We start from the raw sequence: 18,874 nt of genomic DNA on the forward strand, positions 1-18,874 counted from the left end.
CGCCCACAAAACTTAAGCACAATGGTTATTTATGAAGGTCAAAGAATGAATCAGCCTCTCAACATCTTAAAACTCTCAATTCATCGAAAATAAATTACAACAGGACTACAAAATAAATTAAGGTTACGATGTTTAATAAATTCATTCATAGTTTGCTCGTTTATTAAATTTCAACATTTCGCGTTGGTTATACCTTCAATGTAATCCTGTCGTTTGTCATGCTGTGGTCTGCTTTTGAATGACGTCATTGGACATTTCACCCCTCCATCTATTTCGTCCAAATTAATGTCCACAAATCCCATCGCATTGTCGCTTACACGCTTAGCACTGCCTTTGCTCAAATCGCGCACCCGTTTCCTTTCTGCAAGTTTATAGTGGTTTATACTATTTTATCTTTTGTGGCTCTCTTTAGGGTTATTAATGCTATTCGGCTATTGGTCTTGCGTTCCAAGACTAATTTCAGAGAATATTCAACTTCGGTCTTTTCGCAAATTAGAGTAGCAAATAAAACATAACCGACTAACGTCGGGCGAATTGCTCTCAAACGACCGGCGAGCGGTTGGCTTCGTTAACAGCTAGCCACGATTTAGTGACCTCAGGGCGCTACCTCTTTATCCCGTTTCTGAATATGAAAGTCAAATCAGTCAGACGAAAAACCGGCCAAGCCAAAAATTGCATAAAAGACAAACAGGATTAATATATTTGCTACAAATTGCTTTTGAGAGCAATTAACAACGGTTTGATAGATTGCCTGTTAGATCATATATGATAAAAAACATTTTCACTATAACTCATTGATAATGATGATCAGAGATGGTGACATTACGCCACATAACAGCCGTTGAAGTGCGGAATCAACAAAAAGAGAGAGTGAGAGAGAGATAAAACGTGAACGAGAAAGAGAAGGGAAGGAACCCCAACCGAAAGAGAGAAGGAGACGGGAATATATCCATGATTTCATTCGACACTGCAACTTCTAGTTTTCTAACCTTGTTAATAAATAAATCATATAGAAAAAAACTGAAAAAGGCAAAATTAGAAAAAAAGGTTTCCAACTTCGCAATAAAAAAAATCAAAACCATTTTTTATCTCGAAAGTTCTGTCAAGTAACCCATCTCCGAGACTTGAAAAGTTTCGTTGGCCAGTAATGGTCGTTAAACACAGAAAAGGACAAAAAATTATTGAAAAAATTTGAAATTGCAAATTTCAACAAAAGCTTGCCAAAAATTCAAGACATTAATATCTTAAGAAACATTTCCTTGTCTCAAGATACTATTCAGTATCCCTGTTTCAATAATGAAAAAGTTTTACTGGCTCAAAGATCCATACGCTTGGAACGAAAAAATTTTCCAAAAAATTGAAAAGTTTAATTTTTATCCAAATATTACTAAAACTGGAGTCACAAAAAATGTTGATCACAATCCCATTAACTCTAGAAACTATTCAGCAGCTTATCATCAGCAGCTTAACATTCCATTACATCTACAAACTATGCAGTAACATATTATCAAACCCTAGAGGACATTCTGCGGTTCTTTAGGCTAGAGAAACCTAAAATTGACAACAAAATTTCAAAAACTTTTAAAAAAATGCAAGTTTTAAAAAAAAAATTGCTAAAACTTGTGATATTAAAAAGTTGAAAATTAACCCATGACCAACAAAATGTTACCAGTTACTTATTATCAATCCCAAACGGGGGCTTTCTTGAACCTTGAGGCTCAAAAAATCTGAATACTGACTATAAATGTTAAGAAATTGGAATAAAATGGCAAAAAATATTTAAAATATGCTAAAACTCGTGATGTTAAAAACTTGCAAGGCATTCCGTTTAATCTAGAAATTATTCAGTAACCTATCTTCAAACCCTAGAGGAGGTTTCTTGGCTCTTAAGGCTGAAAAAAACTAAAAACTGACAAAAAATCTCAAACTTGAAAAAAGAGAGTTTTATCAAAAAAATTGCTAAAATTTAAGACATTAAAAAGTTGAAAAACTATTCCATGACTGTTAAAACTTGTCAGTAACTTTTTATCAAACCCCATAGGAAGTTTTCTGGCCCCTAGGTCTGGATAGACCTGAATAAGGAAAAAAGCTTAAAATATTTGAAAATTGAACGTTTTTTCAAAAAATTGCTAAAATTTTTCGTGATGTTAAAATGTTGAAACCATTCCATTACCACTAGAAACAATGCAGTAACCTATTACCAAACCCTAGAGGGGGTTCCTTGATACCTAGGGCTGATAAAAAACAAAAAATGTCAAAAATTTTCAAAAAGCTTGAAAAAAATTGCAAAATAGTGTAAATTTGCGTTTTTAGCAAGCGGCTGTTCGTCAGTAGCTAGCCATGGGGGGGGGGGGTGCACGGGGGACTGATTGAGGGGGGGGGGCAAAACTGGGGTGGTGGGGGGGGCAACAGACAGGTGGGGGGGGGTGGGGCAATAGGAGGGGGGGGTCAACAGTGGGGTTGTCTTCAACGTCTAAGAACCGCCCTTCACACCATAAGTTTAATTCTCCAAAACAGTTTGAGCTGAAACTGAGCTGAAAGGCTCTAAGAGCAATTAATGCCCGCTGGGCGCTACCTGTTTATCCCGTTTCTGAGGACGAAAGGTCAAAAGCGTCAGACGAAAAATCGGTCAAGCGAAAAATCGCATTAAAAAAGACCGACAGGACTAATATAATTGCTACAAACTTAGTTTGAGAGCAATTAATCACAATCTATACACTGATATTCGCGCCATTTTATGGAATATGATGGAACAAGATATAAGGTGAAATATTCGCGCAATTATGTGATACGTTGTGGCTAAAAATGGGAAACTCCTTACTATAATAAAAAAGAAACAAGGTCAAACATTAAGTCATTTTTTCCGACAAAATCAAGAAATAGTGGGAAGAACTGAATAAAAATGATGTAGGTTGGGGAACAGAAAAATAAACAAACTGGGTTCCTTTACAAGGGCTAAAACTTAGGGGTTATTTTCACCAAAAATCTGAAGATTTTATCACAAGCAAAATCAGGCTGGAAAAACTGATGTCTTTTACTATTTTAGACCTATATTTGTTAGGTTAGAGTATATTGGGAGTATAATTCATCGCATTAACAAAGACCGAAATCAAAGTACATCCATCTGAGCCTCATAATTTCTGAATTCTCATTCCTTTCAAAACGCAAGAAAATTATAAGAACATTTATGACCAAAACTGGTCATTTTCAGTAAATATCACTCAAAAAAATGCGACAACCTCATCATATTTTCATTTCTAAAAAAATATTTCTGTTTCTATAAAAAAAAGCAGATGTAGTAGGGTGATCGCCGAGAAATTTTATATAACATCACTTAATATCAAACCACAGTTTTTAAAACAAACATGACGACTATATCATTACTAATACCAATTAATAATAATCAATACCCTTTAAACAAATTGCAACTTAACAATTAATTGATTATAAACAACCAAAATTACTTTTGCTCAACATTAACAATTTGATTATGGTTACGTAAAAGTTAATGAATACATTAGAAAAAACATTTAGCTCTGACGTCATAAAAACTTATTACACAACATAACACACATCAGTTCATCTGCAATCTTTCAATTAGACCTCCAAAACTTAACACTAAAAGCAAAAGCGTCTAAGCTGAACATAGCTGGTAGATTTCCGGAAAATAGCCGCCGTTGACGCGCTTATGCACATCGGGATTGAAAGAGAAAAAGAAAGATAAATTGACTAAATTTTTTTCTATTTGTCAGTGTCAAAAATTGTTCTAATTCAACGTGCAGTTTTAGTTGGATTCTAAAACTATACTTAATTCAACTTCTGGACTGAAAGCTAATAAGCTTAATACCAACCTAATTCTCAATGACTTAATGACCGGGCTTTATAAGTGAAGTAAGTCAATTTTAGAGTGAGAAAGTCATTTTTGAGAATGAGGTAAGTCACGTGTGACCAATAACTTATTCACGCGAATGAACAAAAACACTCGCTCCAATAAGAGTGAAAAATGACGTCACGCACGCACTTCAGTTGAAATTGTATGACTGAATGAACAAAAAGCAGATTGGAAGTTTTTGTGACGTCATATTGTTGTAACAAAAATCTTGTTGACGATATAAAAAAAACCCAGAAAAGGCCAATAATAGCCTCAGCTAACGCTTCGCGGCTAATAAAAACAGTAAAAATCAAAGTGAAATTGCCGCATATGAACAAAAAAACCACTAGCGAGAAAGCGACATTTTGTTCAAACACCGTGTTCTCACTCTACTTTGAAATTAGAGCAAAAAAACTTCACACTGCAAAACTACTCGCTTTTTCGCTCCACTTCCTGTTTCGGCGTGATCAAAATCACTACTCCAATTTGACTTCAAAAATCATGAACAGATCTTAAACATAGCCGGAAGAATTCCGGAAACGAATCGAAGCGGAAATCAATTTAAACACCAACCAACTACTCAGCAACCAAAACTTGCCTCCACTAATCTAGGATTAACTTGAAACAAAACCATAAAACAAAAAAAAAGAAAACAAGAAAATTAAATCTTGTAAAATATGATTAAAAATCTGATCAAATTTTGCAATAAATTGGGACCCTGAAAAACTACTTCATCAAAAAACTATTACCCACTAAAACCACTCATGAGAATTTTTTAAAAATACTTTAAGCCAAATCATGAAAAAAATAAGCTCTTAAGAACAACTTGGACTAAAAAACTGGAGAAAGATAATATATTTTTTTAAATTACAAAAGCACAAAAATCCAAAGAAATATTGCTTTCAGCCAATAGGGTATCCAGATGCTCGCAAAACAATAGGCAAGTCATAATAGGCTAAGAAACTTGTCTAAGGAACAGAAAAAAAACAAAACTGCAGAAAGTTAAGAAAAGCAGTTTCAATTTTCGCCATTTTTTGTCATATTTCTCAGCAAAAAAGTGCCTCATATCCACAACAATGTAATCACTTGTTATCCAAAAATTGCTCAAGTAATAGGGGTCTTTTCAATACTCATTTGAGGTAGTAAAACTAAACAACCGTCACAAATCGCAAAAAATTAGCCCAAAAATCATCAAACTACATGAAAAAACTCCGAATTAGAATAAAATTCTGAACTTCCAAAAAAAATCAAATCAACGCCAAAACTAGCCTAAATTTAAATCAAAATCATAACCAAACCTCAGCCAAAAAATGAAAAAAAAAACTGCTTTAAAATGCCGTGTATGAACAAAAAATTTCGCTCGCTTGCAGAATTTTTTTTATCACACCTCAATTTCTCGCTCTCTAGAAAACAGCGGTATGAACAGAAAACCACTCTCTTTTCTCTCCACTTATCATTTCGTTCAGCAACAGAATCACTCCAAATTTTTTCACGTGTTTCATTTCCTGCTTCAAAATTCACTCCAATAAAATTGATTTAAAAAAACTTCTCAAATGCTCATCTTCGAGTCCTAAAAAGACAGCTCCCCAATACAATTCAAATTCTTTGAATTGTAAAAAAAGGAGAGCGCCTAAATAATAGCCGTTTGAGAGGCGGACGGCGGCTATTAAAACTAATCCAAAAAAGGAGTCAGTGATCTGTACTAATGAACTGATCTTTTCCTTCATAGCTCTCCACCCAGCTTGTTAGGCATCCTCTGCACCTCCACATGACAAGCACATGCCATTGCAAAGTGAATCAATACGTAAAAACATTGCACATGGGCTTGTGACTTGCAAAAAAATTATGTACCCAACAATCCTATCCTGTGGCACATCAACGGAAAGATAATGATAATCTGGGTCTTCCCCGTAATAGCCGCCCACCCCATGAAATTATGCACCCATTATGGTACACAGCAGTTTTGACAAATGGAAAAATTAGACGTACTATATCCCTCTCAGAGAGAGTGTTTAGCCCATTTATAAAGACGGATGTTAACTTAAATCCCTCGAAAGAATGTTCAAACAAAGAAGTAAAAAAAATGATCAGACAAAAACTGTCAAACGATAAGCACGTTTATAATAAGTGCTTCCAACTTCGTTCCAGAGCAACTAAACGGTATCGTATCTGATTGAGCAATTTAACCTCGTACCCTCCTAAAGAAATTTTAGGTCTTTACCGATATTATATGGTTTATTAGAAGGAAAAAGTTCAGGACAAAAAGTGTAGACAAAGAATCATCCAAGCGAAAAATTACAAAAAATAACACAGAATTAATATAATTGCTACGCACTTTGTTTGAGAGCAATTCAAAATATGCACCTCCCAAGCTTGGGGGGCACATACGAAAAATATTCTATTTTCATTACCTACGGTTTTCTTGTTTCGAATTTTACATGAACCGATGGCAAATGCATAAAATCAAAAGCGACTTAATATCTAAAAGAATATCAGAAATAGTCGCAGAAAACCCAGACATGAGTTTCACTTTTCCAATATCAGCAAGACGTTCAGTGAATCAATTTAATATTTATGCATTCAAGAGTTGCATTTCTCCGTTTATGTCCCGATGCCATTGGGTGCATATTGTTGGGCGCACTCCCTGGACGCACCTGCCATATCTCTCGGATGATTGGGGAGTCTATACGTTATATGACCACTAGGCTGTGGGGGGGGGGGGTACAAAAGGAGACATGTGCTGTAACTGGGGTGTGCATACCGTAATGGGAGTGAGCTACAAGGGTAAAAGATCCCAATAGATTTACGATCGGGTTGAACAATCTCATGTGGGACTCAATTTGCAGCTGCTTACGGTAAACTGGCCAGCTTATATTTGTTTTTAGTTTTTCGGAATACAGAACGTCAAATGTATGGTGGCAGCCCCAAACTAAAATAGTTTGCAAATTTATACGTCAGATTATAATGCGTCCACTAATTTCAAAAAAAAATTACCTCTTTAAAGAACTCCTTTGGTGAAATGATTACCGACTACTATAAATTAGCAGAACTTCTAAATTTCTCATTAACTTGGGCAACTATACAAGAGCAAAAACATTTCGTGTTGCAATTAACACACCTGATCGAGAACCATTTGCCTTTCATAACATTCAAGCGGGGTGCATGCTCTCTGCAATACGGGAGTTGAATCCAAACAAGCCTTTAGGACCATGCACAGTACCTTCATGGGCAATTAAAAATGCTATGAGCTTAATTTTTCAAAATTTGACGAACATAATCGGCAAAAATTTGTGACACCAAATTATTCCCAGCCAGTTGAAAGTTAAGTTAATCTCTATCAAAAAAGTTGATCTGTTAAATGTTATTATCTACAGACCAATATCAGTCACTAACGATTCTTCGAAAGGTTTCGAGAAAATACAAACAAATCAGATTATCTTCTGAAGCATAACATAATGAGTAATGAACAGTTCTGGTTTAAAAAACACTTGGATCTTTTCCGTTTGTGCCCCCAAACAGTTTAGTGGGCGCATATTAGCACCCCCCAGACGCATAAGCCATATTTTTACATAATGATTTACTATGTAATGACACGTGCTCTCTAATGGGGGGGGGGGGCGCATAACGTAATGGGGGGCACAAACCGAAAATTTTCAACTAGCGTTGCCTTACTCTTACTGAACGAGTCAATTCGAACAGAAATTGATTATAAAAAGACAATACATGCAGCTCTGCAAACTTATCTAACCAATAGGTATCAACGAGGACGCGTCAATGATGTTAACTCTAGTTGGTAGCAAATGACACAAGGAGTGCCAAGCTGTAGATATGAAACCAAAGATTTGGAAACTTTAAAAGTTGACACTAAAACTATTATTTAAAAAAGCGAACGCACGTACCTTGGTATAATATTTGATGATAAACTTCAGTATGAATCTCAGTCAAAAAATACAGAGCATGGCTGTAGGAATAAAAACCATAAAATCAAAAATGATTCAACTCCGAACTAAACCTTCGAAACGTCTAAACTCAATTGTGCATTGACATATAGATTGCTCGGCTCTCTTGATTATCTCTCTATGTTAAGAACAATTTAATCTCTTTGGTTGAACGGCAATTACACTGGGGATTGAAGACAATTTTTTTCAGATCAAAACATAAAAGTTCGAGAGATCTGAGAATCAACAATAAATGTTTTAAGTATTCAACGACGAATTGACAAACGCTCAATTTTGTATCTTTACGACTTTATCACCAATAAAAAACAAGAATTCAAAGGTAACTTGAAACCTCCAAATGCAAATTATCGCATACATAGCCGAGCAAAGAAAATCATTTTCCAAGAACACAGGTCGACAAATTATCTCGACTATTCTTTTCACACAACAGTTAGAAAATGGAACAATGTACCCAAATCTCTGCGAATACTAAGCAAACAAAATATAGTTTAAAAAGATAGTTAACAATAGTTTAAAAAAATATTTTCTTGACTTTAATTTTTCAAGCTTTACCGGAATCCAGTTTTGAAAAACTTTGGTTTTAGTGGTAAAAAATTGACGAGCCCAGAAATCTTTTATTTTCTTTTTAAAAATGTCTTATATGTGAATTTATTTGTTTATACGCCATTTGACTACATATGCAACTGCTTGTATATATTATACATTTAGTCAAATTAAAGCGTCTTTTCAAAAATCAAAGAAACTGCCAAAATTATGCTCACTAAATTTGCCTTCACAAATAGGCAGAGTTAGGTTATGTAAACGTGTATCATGCGTCTGATTATCATGCGTCGACTAATTCAAAAATCAAAAGAAACTGCCAAAATTATGCTCACTAAATTTGCCCTCACAAATAGATAGTTTGCCATGTAAAAGTGTACTTTCTGCATTTACTTCTGTCTAACAAAATTGAAATTGCAAGTTGACTTTTTCTTTTGTCAATGAGTGTAACAACATAAAAGAGTGACGAGCATGCATTGTGCTGTGGGTTACTAGTTAAATTAAGTTTTCTGTTACCTACACAAGTAAACTAGACAGTTCAACTAATAACTGATATAGGAAACGGTGAAAATTGCCTTTTTTAGGGACTGCCGTCAAATCAATCAGTTCTTCGTCGTCAGCGTCATCATCGGTGAGATCCATGACCGAAAATAAGCCGCTCTTCGACTCATTAAAACCGGGCATCATCTCGTAATTGTGAAGCTGCACTGCACCAAAATCGTCTAAACTCGAATTCGAAGTACTGGCGCAAGGGAGCGTGGTCTGGACACAGTTCCTGCCTCCAGTGACATCCGTTAACATTGACAAATCAGCATTACCCAATTCTGGTGAATCCAGACTACCGTTTTCCGCTGAAGAGGAACCCGAGGCTGTCTTTTTAAACTCGGTGAACTTCTTCCAGTTTTTTTCAACAATTTTTCGTCTTTTTGGGCCATCAAAATACCGATAGAGCTGCACACCAGCGTATCCTAATCCTCCACACGCAGCAACACCAAGCGTTATAGAAGTCATTCGTATTTAAGGAATGAACAAAAGCAGGCCAACATGAACACGTAAAAGTTTTCAGGTGCTAAACTTCAGACAAGATTCAAAGAATATTGACTTGGCGTACTGTGCACGTGCTCTATTTGAGATAAATTATTGCAGACCAGTTCTTACAATTACACTGAACGGCAAAAGTAAGTTAGCACCCCTATTTTTACGAAGTAAAAATTCAATTTTTGAGGCAATATTACTCCAATTTGAAAACCCATTTCGAAGAAACTTTTACACCATTGATCTCCTACACTAGTCCTCTCGTCTACCTCTGGAGTTCAGATAAAACACAGGTTTCACTGTTGAACTCCAACCAAATCTCACAAGAAAAAGAAAGTTGTCACGATATGACATTTCAATCACATCTTTTCTGCCTCTAATGTTTAACGCAAATAAAAACTCAATCACAGCTGAACAAACGTGACACAATTTGACACAACTATCTTTTGATTGGGAAACTGGGTCAAAATTCATCAACTTTCCATTGGGATCTGGTTTAGGATCGTTTTGTTTTATATGAATTTCTGATGTAGAAGAGAGAGAGGACTAGTGTAGGAGATCAATGTTGTAAAAATTTCCTTCGAAATGGGATTTCAAATTGACGTAATATTACATCAAAATTTGAATTTTTACTTTGTTAACTTACTTTTGCCGTTGAGTATACATTAAAGGAAGAAAGCAAACGATCAAATTTTAAATTACACTGGATCTATCCCCCCCCCCCCATGTTTTTCATAACCCCCGATCAACAAAATATGTCCCCAAGCTGACGTGCCAATTTCTACATATTAGTAATTCATTTTAAAAACGCATAACTAAAGTAATCTAAATGAAATGTTCAGACCAGCAGAAGAACCAAAAGCTTTGAAGCTTTGAAACCAACTCAGGCTAGAAATGAACATCACAAATTTTGTTTACATGCAAATTAAAAAAAACTAATTCAAAACCCTTGAATAAGATTTAAAAAATACATTGCTAATATTTGACTTTTAAAACTCTTTTAGAAGTAATCTGATATTAACGTTTTTAAAACCCCGGCAGCACAATAATAAGTTTACGTTAAGGCAAAAATTGCAAAATGTTGGGATATTTTTTAAAGAATGAGGCTTCCTTTTCCCCTTGCACAAAGATTTTGTTTTCAGAAGCATGTCTAAAAAAATGCCAATAACACAACTAATCGCCAGTCTGTTAGTAAAATCCAAACCTTTCAAAACGGTCAACAAGAAATAACTATTCAACCTTACTAAATGACTTTTCAACAGGACTAAATATAATAGCTTTGATGACAAATTTCGAAAGCGAATCTGCCTCACCGTCCAGAAGAGCTCGTCATCTGTCTTGTTCAGACCCAGGAGAGTACACTGTGCACCTAGAACTGCCAGGGGTTCCGGACATCTTCCGACCCTGCCCACACAACAGCAGTCTACGCCCTCAGATGTCTGAAAGGAAATACAATTCTTGACTGTTCCGATGAGAAAAACTAAATTTGCATACTTTACAATAGACCATCAGTACAATACCACAACCCAGTTTCAAATGTGGTCTTAATCGGATTGGTACAGGGATGGATCGTTTCTGTTTATACCACACGCGCAGTATAGTTTTTCAACCGCAACATTTCTAATACCTTCCATTACGTTATCAGGTCAGCATCTAAAATCTAAATACGCGAAATACAAATGAAACAAAATAAATTGGTCGAAGTTGTCATAGCTTAAAAAAATTATTTAGGAAACTTCATAACATGAGAATGAAGTTAACTGAAATCGAAATTGAGCCCGTCGAGATAAATAAAACCTTTGAATGAGCAATAATTCTATCACGTAGAGCTGCGGAAAAATAAAAAAAATTAAGTGCAAAATTAAAGCAAATAGGAACCATACTTTAGACTTAAGATGATAGCTTCCATTAATGAGAATAAAAGACCAGACAAATGGCAAAATCAAATAAAATCAACAAGCATTAATTACGACCAAAACTCAATGACTATCTATTTAAAAAACATTAATTAAAAATAAACCGACTAATGTCGGAAAAATTGTTCTCGAATGACAGGCGGGGGAAAAACATTTGCTCACGCCTGGATTCGAACCATTGACCTCCCGATCTCTAACAAGAAGCTCTGCCTACTAGGCTATCAGGCCCTTCATGTTGCCAAGCTGCAACCGACTATATATTAGTTCGGAGTGAGAGCAATAGAGATCACTCAAAAATGAAGAACGAAAGCGTAAAAAAGTCACTTGAGAAGTCAAAGAAGGTTCTAGAAGAAAATCGCAAAAACTGTCAAGCAAAAAATTTGCATAAAAAGACCAACACGTTTACAATAATTACTATGAACTTCATTCAAGAGCAATTGAACAAAATAGCGTCAGATAAAACTTAAACTAAACAAAATAACTTGCATTTCAACAGAAAGATATGGGAGCTGTAGAATAATTATCAACTGGACAAAAAGGGCTATAAGTTTACTTTTGAAAATAATTAAATTCAAAGTCAAGACATTCATTAGCTATTAACTAAAATCAGTAAATAACAAAATTTATGCCTCCTTAGGAAGTCATTGAGATCTGTCATCATCCAGAAAAGTTACACGACAAAAAAAAACAAATACATGCAAATATCAAATTCAATAAAACTTTGCGAGAAAACTATGTCGAAGCCGTTAAAATCATAATCTATTCACTGAGAACATTGGATAAAATCAAATGCGCCTTTTTTGAACGTGATAAACGTGATATGTAACTTGTCATTTATGTGTCATTTTTGTGATAATGAGACAGGACAGCAAAAAACACTATCTCTCTTTGCTGAGACTAGGCGTCGAGATGACAGAAAATGAAAGGGCAAAGCTCAAAACCCATCATTTGTTGTTTTGAAAACAAATTATTTGGAAAGTCATAACAATCAATTTTCATCTTCAAGACAAAATGGATTAAATTGTAAGTGCTTAGGAAGCGAATTGGACAAGTTATTGATAAGAATCCGTCAAAAGACTGCAAAAAACAACGCATACAAGAAATGATCGATTTGATTTGAACCATTCTGGCCTCTAATAAACATAAAAACAAAAATGCTATTGGTAAGACTTATTCAAATGACTACAAGAAACAACGAATACAAGAAATAAGTTAAAAGGCAAAATATTATTAAAAAAGGACACAAAAAATGCTTGCTAAACTCGAGATCATTGCCAGTCATAAAAACTATAAGAGACCAAAAATTCCCTTTCTATCACTCTGCGGCTGTTAGAAAGCTTGATATTTGCAATGGTTGCGTAATAGAAATTTTTGGTTGGAAAATAAATGTCTTTGACAAAAATCGACTCAAATTAGCAGAAGTCCGGAATATATTTAGTTCGAGAACACTTTCGGAGGAACCGGAGGTAAAAAAAGCCCTCATCTGAGTCAAAGAACAGGTAAATCCAATAAAACTATCGTTAACAATTTTAACTTATTTTTAGCAAAAGTGGTCAAAATTCTAGCAAAAATTACCATAAATGTTAATAAAACAACGGAAATGAGGCTTATGCCCATAAACCTTTATAAACCTCCGTAACTCCTCGGAAAAAGCTTAACTTAAAAAAATCCACTAATCTGATATACTACGATTTACGAGCTTTCTAAAGATACCATCACAACTCTGTACGACGAATATATTCATCGCCTAAACATGACTGCCAAAAAACCAGCTGCACATATAGTTCTTCCTAAAGTGGGTGTTTTTTTCTAGCTATTTCAGCTGTAATGACGCTTGTTCCGCGCGAAAAAAATTAACGCAATACAATATTCTAACGATCTCTAAACGAACAGAAATACTCCTTTCGTTGAGTTCAAATATTTCTACAGAGTTCTCTACACAGTGGAGAACACAAACAGAAAAAACCTTGCCATAAAAAAGTTGAAAAATAAAGTTGCTTATTTTGCAAAAAAAACACTTCTAAAACCATTTTTATGCAAAGATTTAAATAACTTAATAAAAATGATAAAACTAATAATCAAGATCATATAAACATCCAAAAAGAACTTTATTAAACTATTAAATTATAGGGAACAATGAAAAAACTAGAATAGACATTTAAAACGTAGCTCTATGGCTTTTTCGACGCAAACTCTGAAAAAATCCGTTGTTTTTCTAATTTTCAAAGCTCCCACGAGGTACAATTTTCCCAACTGCCAGCAAGACTTTTAGTTTTTCAAGAAACTATATCTTAAGTACATTAAGAATACCGTCGGAGAGTGCAAAAAAATTGACCAGATCAAGCTAATTTAGATATTATACATATTTAAACAAAACCACAGAAAAGAGGAAAGGTTTGCAATATTTAGATCATGCTGCAAATGAAGCAGCCAATAGTGTGTAAATAATGAGACCCGAAGTCATCTATCCTGTGTTTCTGGTAAAGAACTAGCATTACCTATTTCGATTATTAGGTTCATATTTCAAAAATTACAGAAACTGCCAAAAATAATACACAAAAATGGGAAAACCTTTTCAAAAGGAAAGATATTGGTTACTGAACGATTTCGCATCAGACACCTCTCTGATACTTGGTTTCATTTTTTGTGCACATTCCAAAAAGTAAGATCAAACAAGACTTGAATTCAAAATTAATGAGAGAAGCATGGCAACATTCTCCATTTGTTTTAGAAATTGAAAATAATCAAACTGTGTTATATTTTGAAATTCTATCGAGACCAAAAATTTGCTATTCTTTCGTTTCCTGCTTCAACTAATCTTTAGATTTCAAGTTATTCAGGAAAATTTGAAAATCGAATACTTGAATTTTGAATTAGTTAATGCTATTAGATAAAGATAAACATAATAATATGAGGGCTGAACTATTTTAAAAAATTATTGATCTAAACGAGTATGCAGCTTATTTTTAGCTCCAAAAGGTATTCACAAAAGATTAATGACAATTTGGTCCTAGACTGTCAGGTTTCAAAAAACTTGTTTAAAAAGAGATCTATAAGCAATTAGGCAAAAAAACCGGGACACGTTCAAACCTGTTATTTTGTCTCATCGTTATCTTAGTAACTTCATTTCGCGGTTCTAAACTATGTTTAACAAAAGGGCTTTACTGTTCATACCCACTTAAGTGTGGAGGAACTGTATAATCAACTGGCTTTTTTGATTCGTCAATTTTCGCCGATCGATTTATTCATCGTACATGATTGCGGGTGGTATCATTAGAAAGCTTGTAGAATTTCATATAAGATTTTTTTAAATTCCTTTTTTCCGAGGAGTTACGGAGGTTTAAAGATTTGTCAACGTTAGCCTAACTTCCGTTGTTTTGTTCACAATTTTTGTAATTTTTCGCTTAATTTTGATCAATTTTTTTATTAAAAAAATCGTTAACAATAAACTCATTGGTTTCACGTTTAGAAACAAAGAGAGTTGATGAACAGTTTGAACCCGCTTTTTATTAGACTAACTTCTGAAAACTTAGCAATTTCCTTTTTTTCAGAAAGAATGACATCAAAAAAGCCTATTTGGCCAAATTTGTGCAGTTTGACCGGTGGTGCAGACGTAAAAATTGATGGCACAATTTTCCTTTGCTCAGATATGGCCTAATTGTGCATCCATTTCCTATGAAAACTTTCTGAAACTAACATTTCTGCGTTCTTTCGATAAACTCAGCCAACAAAATGCATAGATTATTTTGAAGATATTAGGATTTTCGATTCCCCAAAAACTATCACACAATACTTTAGAACAAGTTTTTTAACAGCCGAGCAGCGATAGCAAGGCAAGTTTTGGTCTCATCGTTCAGATTTGCGATGTAAGTCTTTTCTCAATTCAAGGCGCAATTAATGAGCGGACCCTTTACAAACCAATAGAGCCTAATAAAAAAAAAATTTTAGAGTAAAGCTCATGATTTCTATGGCTCCGACAAATTGCCCTGGTAAACTTTTAATGAATTCTTGAAATGTTCAAGCATTTGATGCTCTTTCTGTAGTCTTACGACTGAGTCTTATTAATCGAACTTCTAATTGCATATCTAGGAGCTATTGAAGAAATTATCAAATGCTTTCTGTTGAGACAATGCTTCTTTGGTAACATAAAACGATAAGTATCGAAAATGCATCTTTATTTTTGAAATGAAGACTTTTGGTCAAATTAACTAATACCGTAACATTTGGAACCTTTTTCGTTTTGATGGAGAATCAGCAGGTGCAAGATCAGTTTTGGTCTAGCAGTGGAATTTTGTACTTCAAAAATTCTTCGGATTTAAATGGGGCTCTGTATGTCTTTTGGAAGCCTTTTTCTACTTAAGTTACAGACCAGAATGATGTCAAACTCAACCTCACTTATTGTGTGACAGGTCAAATTCACAGACAAAGCAGGTGTCAATGAACATACCTAGTATTTTCGCTTAAACACCGTTTGCATAAAAAAAGTTCGCGAAACTTTGACTTCAGCCTGCAATGGGAGTTAATAGGTAGTCTTTTGACTTAAACTGACTATTGACATGTACAATTGACTTCCTAAGCAGTAACAAATACAACTATTTAGAATTTTTCAGTTAAAAACGGTTATGTTTTACGTCTAAAAAAATGTGTTTTCAAAAATTAAAAATGGTTTTTTGAGATTTGCCATTTTCAATTTCGTTTTGTCAAATCTTAAGCGTATTTTCATTCAAAAGATAGGTCTCATTATTTTCCAGTGAATTTTAATGTCTTAATTGTTGTTTTATTAAACATTTGTTTTTTAGCGTTAATACGAGCTTTAATAAATTTTCCATTTTTTTTACATTTTCCAACTTGTTAGGTTCTCTTTTGCTATCTTAGGACATCATCATATGAATGGTAAAATAATGACACGTCGCATATCACATTCAGGGCGTTGAAATAAGGCGCAATTGATTATATTGAGTATTTGTAGTGAAAAGATTTCTATCTTATAGGCTTCGACACCATTTCCTCGCTAAATTGCAAAGACTTCTTCATTTTTGCCTGTATTTGTTCTTTGTAGTCGTATGACAATCTTGATGACACGTCTTAATGGTCTTGCATGAAGCTATAAATGAAGCCAATGAATGCTTTCAGCTGATAGCTAATTGCTCTCATGGCTTTGAATTTAATTGTTTTGAAAAAGAGCAAACGTATTTTCTGACTTTGCGCCTTTTTGTTTTCTGTATACTTTTTAATTATTCCCAATCAAAACAGGTCTCATTGCTTTTCTGGTGAAATACAAGTCCTTTTGTTTAGTTCAATTTTTATCTGATGCTTTTTTGACTTCATAAAATATTGTTTTTTTTTTAAAAGATTTTATTTGACTTTGTTGTTTGTTTTGTCTCCTACTCTTCTGAATGGCAGTTATCATTGGCTCTTTAATGAGTTATTGTTTCATTTGTAATTTGGTTAGAGCTTGAAGCAATTTTTTGCATGGATTAACCAATTATTTTTCATTAAGAAGTGATTTGTTTCAAGTTTCCTATCTCTTCCTTATTTGGACATTTAGGTCAAAAACGTGGTTGAGAGGGTTCGGAACATATGTGCGGACGCACAATAACGAACCTTGTTGAACATTACAATTATTTCTCTTTAATCTACAGAATAAACTTTCTAACAAAATCCAAGATATTTTAGCTACAAAAACAAACCAAATGAAAAAACAGATGCCTGATCGGCGGACCAACTATAATTAAAAACTTTTAACGAAGTAAAGTTTTGTTAAAGTTGAAAAATTAAGGTAATCTGCAGAGCAACACGAAAACTGTACATCCGGGAAACAATTATAATAGAGCACCTTTATAAATACGAGGGCACGTTATCGTCAAAGTGTATTTCAAAACTAACAGTTCTACACCTTTTAGGTGCTCCGCTTAGCGAAATAATTGTCTAAACCGAGCCAGGAAAGCAGACAATTTTCGTCGAAAAAGTTTTTTATTTGAGGTAACAGAATATCTAAAAACAACGAAGAACACTTCAAAGCAAGGAAAACCATGGGAGTTCTTTTCAGATTTCAATGATTTACATGAAAAACGAAAATTTCCAAAAACTATGAATGACAAAGGATGAATTAGAATTCTTGAAACTTAATTTCCTGTTAACTGTTAAAAAAATTACTAGAGTACTAAAAAACACTTAAATATGGAATCAGAATAAAACTGAACTAAAGAAAAAAACCTAGAATTCATTAGGAAAGATGACACCCGCCAATAATGAGACTAGGTAACAGGTCAACACAGAAGAGCAAAAAGCAACTTTGCGCTTTTTGAAAACAACCAATTGCTTATTGATTACAACCAATAAGTATGGGATTGGCTCATTAACGAGGTTAGCTCATACCTCACAGGAAGCAATTAAGACCTGTCATTATCCATAATATGTCAGACGAAAATAACAGCAAAAACGAAAACAAAAACCAATTAAATTTAAAAATAAAGCGATGTCGCCAACCTTAAGAACATAAGCTATTCATAGAAAACTATAAAATATCTTTAACTGCACATTTGTTCAACGCCAATTGGTCATCATCATTAAAGTGATAATGTAAGAAAAAACAAATCCCATATGGTCAAATAAATGGGCACTTCTCTTATGAAGATGCGTAGTACCAAAGCCAAAGAAAACCATTAGTTGAAAACCATTATTAAGATTGGATTTTGGTTCACTAGAATGTGGATGCGACCCGCCGTTAAAAAGACCAGGCTACAAAATTGACAGTAATAAGGAAAATGACCAAAAAAATCCAATGATTTTAATAAAAACAAATACTTTCAAAAATTCAGCAAACCATAAAAACAGATTAACTTGCAACTACTCAGGAAGCTAGTTTTACTTGTTATTAGTGAGAATACGGACAGAATTCAAAATTTCACTAACATATTAAAGACACAGTTGAATCATAAGACGTTGAAAACCATTTCAAAAATTCAATTGACATAAAACATTTGAAATTTCAGCTGTCGCTTTTTTTAATTTCAAATGTCTGCCTTGAAAAGATCTTTATGGATCCATAAGAAAAAAACGACAAACACTGACCAGTATCGAATTTCAAATGAAAATACATTTCTAAGCTCTAAAGACCTCAGTTATTCGTTGACGAAAATGACAACATGAATTTGGAAGTACAAGTATTTTCTTTGAGAAAATTAATTGAAAGCCACTATAAACCGATAGCTATAAATTGATATTGGTAAATAGATTCATTTTAACATCCATAAAGGATTTAAGGCTTTTGATTGTCAAGAATATACCGTACGACAAAACAACGCTAATTAGCCAAAAACAAAAATCTAATAAATTTTGCAAGAGAACGATTTTGCAGCCAATAAAACTATAAGCTATTCATTGAATTCTTTAAATAACTTCCATTACGCATTCCTTCAAATTGAATTATCCTCAATAAGCAAATTTGAAAACGCAACAAATTACAACCTCGAATATAGGCAAATACGCAAAAATCACAACACAAATTTGAAATTGCGTAGTAAGAAAGCAAAGAAACCATTAGATAAAAA

The 18,874-nt window shown here is 33.9% G+C and overlaps 2 protein-coding genes across 5 annotated transcripts in view; both read right to left on the reverse strand.

Annotated features, from left to right (window-relative positions):
* LOC142344513 (BBSome complex member BBS2-like) overlaps positions 1-18,874 on the reverse strand; it is an 89,461-nt gene that overhangs the window by 55,650 nt on the left and 14,937 nt on the right. For all 4 annotated transcript variants that reach the window (XM_075396234.1, XM_075396233.1, XM_075396231.1 and 1 more), the window contains exon 3: positions 10,719-10,844. In XM_075396234.1, coding sequence (XP_075252349.1) covers positions 10,719-10,844 — 126 coding nt within the window. The remainder of the gene's footprint in view (positions 1-10,718; positions 10,845-18,874) is intronic.
* Positions 76-9,769, reverse strand: LOC142344515 (uncharacterized). Its single transcript, XM_075396237.1, has 2 exons — positions 8,946-9,769; positions 76-331 (listed from the first exon to the last, which is right to left on the reverse strand). The coding sequence occupies exons 1-2, from the start codon at positions 9,379-9,381 to the stop codon at positions 171-173; spliced, it is 597 nt and encodes a 198-aa protein (XP_075252352.1). The 5' UTR covers positions 9,382-9,769; the 3' UTR covers positions 76-170.

The sequence above is a fragment of the Convolutriloba macropyga genome, chromosome 8, assembly GCF_964194025.1.
Source record: "Convolutriloba macropyga chromosome 8, txConMacr16.3, whole genome shotgun sequence".
Lineage (NCBI taxonomy): Eukaryota > Metazoa > Xenacoelomorpha > Acoela > Convolutidae > Convolutriloba > Convolutriloba macropyga.